General features: G+C 37.3%; 1 protein-coding gene across 1 annotated transcript in view; it reads left to right on the forward strand.

Moving 5' to 3' along the window:
- Positions 1-19: 19 nt before the first annotated feature.
- The window catches only part of LOC102298870 (ladderlectin), a gene marked incomplete at its 5' end in the record, with an annotated part of 5,000 nt that continues 2,359 nt past the window's right edge, over positions 20-2,660 (forward strand). The window contains 1 exon segment of the mRNA XM_005952695.3: positions 20-102. Coding sequence (XP_005952757.2) covers positions 20-102 — 83 coding nt within the window.

Genomic DNA, 2,660 nt, shown 5'->3' on the forward strand with positions numbered 1-2,660 from the left:
ATTTTTCACCCATCTGCAGCTACTTGCCCTGATAATTGGAGTGAGTTTGGAGGTCGCTGTTTCCATTACGTTTCAGTACAGATGACCTGGGCTGAGGCTGAGGTAAGACAGAGGATTGTGATTCACTCAAAAATGTTGACACTGTGCTTAGTCTTTGGACACAAAATTGCCGCTTTAAGCCAACAGTTAGTTTGCTTACCCCAGTTACCCCAAGATAAATAGAGTCATATTCTGATGTTGGTATTTTCATGAACGCAGCTCTGCACTGAAAACTGCTTTCTAAACAGGCATATTTAGTGTAGAATTTGCTTGTCAGATCGTTCCATCTGACAAATATGCAGGAGTAATTTCAAGTAGAAATTACTCCTACATATTTTTACATTTCCCTCTCTTTAAATTGTGATATAACAAAGATTGAAGATGTATTAATGACAATTTCAGTAACATACTCTGGGCTTCATATTTTTAAAAAGGGGATTAAACGGTATTCTAAAAATCAGTTACATGTATTATGATTAATTTTATTAAAGAACAAAACACATCAATAGCATTCAGTAAGAAGGTTTTACAGATAGGTAGAGCTGTGGGGTAGCTTCTTGTCTGTAGAAAACTCTTTGATCATTAAGATGTGACGATAGTTTCAAAGTAATATAAATGAAGAGCGGCAACAAAGACTGAAATGAGAAATATATTACTATTTTATAAAATATCTCAATGCTATGATTTAGCTAAAATGATAGAATCACTGAACAAATTTAAAAGGTATAAATATATAATGCAGCAAGCCTGTAAACGAAAGTGCCACCACACTGCTCCTCTTCATGGATATACAAGATATTACCACCAATTTTCCTTATAGCCACTGTGGGACATTACTATTCATGGTTGCATCGTCCACGTCACAGGCAAGGAATATCATTACTGCCAAGAATCAGCTGAGAGTCAATCAGGAATTGTTCAGGCTTCCACGATGGTCCTGCCATTTTAATTGTTTCGGGTCACTTTTGCCGATCCAAGCCCGGGTAAAGGAGCAGGGATGGAATTGTGACATTAAAAAAAACCAATAATTGCTAAAAGAAATTTAATTTGTAGTTCTAAATAAACTATTTAGGACGTTTTTTACTCACTTTATGTCCCTTCCACGATGTTATTTCTCTCTCCAACAGCGTAGGTTACAATTAGATTAGCATGATCAATTATGCAAATTAGGCGATGACGTCATTTAGCGACTTCTAGCGACTTTTAGGACAACCAATAGCGATTTTCCTTACTGAGGAGTTGGCAACACTGAAAAAGAGAGATTAGCGTTAATAGCAGACCGATACCGCGTTGGTCATGAGTGAGCCAGCCTATTTTGTTTTGTTCGGTGGTATGGCGGCCACAGACTGCACTTCATGAAATACGCATAGGGGGTGTCGCGGAGGCTTGTCAGATATGAGCACGCCTCTTTAGTAGCGAAGTTTGTCGGATTTTCATTGTTTTGTGACATGGCATGTAGTTTGTGACATGGAATCTTAAATGATATAGTAAACACATACCCATAAGCCACAAGGCTTCTTAGCCAAGAAAGTAATGCTATGCTAAGTTTCGGAAAAATACGAAGAACTTCAGTTGTGATATTTCTAAAAGACAAATTGAGACTGTTCAAACATATACTGGTCTATAAAAGTTAAAGAAACTTAATTGTGCAATACATATACTGTCTAGTTTAAACGTATATTAGAACAAAACGAAAAGCATTACTTGGCCTTTATTGATCTCAGGATGTTGGAGGTGAATGAGAATAGGATCTTGATCCCGATCTGTCAATGTTTAGTTTTTTATTTCTTTGGTTTACCTTCTTGGGTTTGAGGATATAGAGGCTAATTTACTGAAAACTCCTGGAAAAACTATCAAGAGTTGTCATCCAGAACACACTGTTCGCAATGCGCTCAGTACTGAAATCAGTGAACTAGAGAGAACATTAAGCGTAGACGGAAGCAAGTGTTCTCCCATATTAGTTTAGTTTCATTGGTCACGGCTATATATATATAATACCTGTAGTCTATAATTAAAATACGTTCGGTCGATAGTAAGCTGCACGACTGAGAAAGAAGAGGACAGACGTATAATCTCTAAAGACTTCTGTCATAGAACATCTCCAGGTATATGCGCAGTGAATTCGCTAACCAGATGTGGTGAGGCAGACGCTTAAGTTGCGTAATGCTCTCTCCACTTAGTATATGAAAGTTCTGCACTAAATGCGATAGATTGCTGTGTTGCTCGGTCCTCGTCGCCTATCTATGTATCTATGGCGTGCGCACTAAACAAAGATCTCAATCTCTGACATTGTTAAAAAAAGCTTATAGAGATAATATTCATTCAATTCTGAGCATACGGAATAAAAAAGTTGTAATACATGCAGCTGACCAACTTGGCCTCCAAAGTACTGCGTGGTTAGTGTATGTATAGATATACTGATTATGGTTCAGATAGAGGGTAAAAGAAGGGAAAGGTGGTGTGAGAAGAAACCACGCTTCGAGCGTGAGTGTGTTTTACTGGCAAAGCTAACTAATCTTCTGTTATACATAATAAAAAATTAATGTTAGTATATGTACTTTGTTACTTCCACCTCTGCAAATAAAAACTCCTTACAGAGTAACTGTGACTTTTTTTTAAGT

This window comes from Haplochromis burtoni, unplaced genomic scaffold, assembly GCF_018398535.1.
Source record: "Haplochromis burtoni strain Fernald_Lab_line unplaced genomic scaffold, NCSU_Asbu1 Contig_1958, whole genome shotgun sequence".
NCBI classification, from domain to species: domain Eukaryota; kingdom Metazoa; phylum Chordata; class Actinopteri; order Cichliformes; family Cichlidae; genus Haplochromis; species Haplochromis burtoni.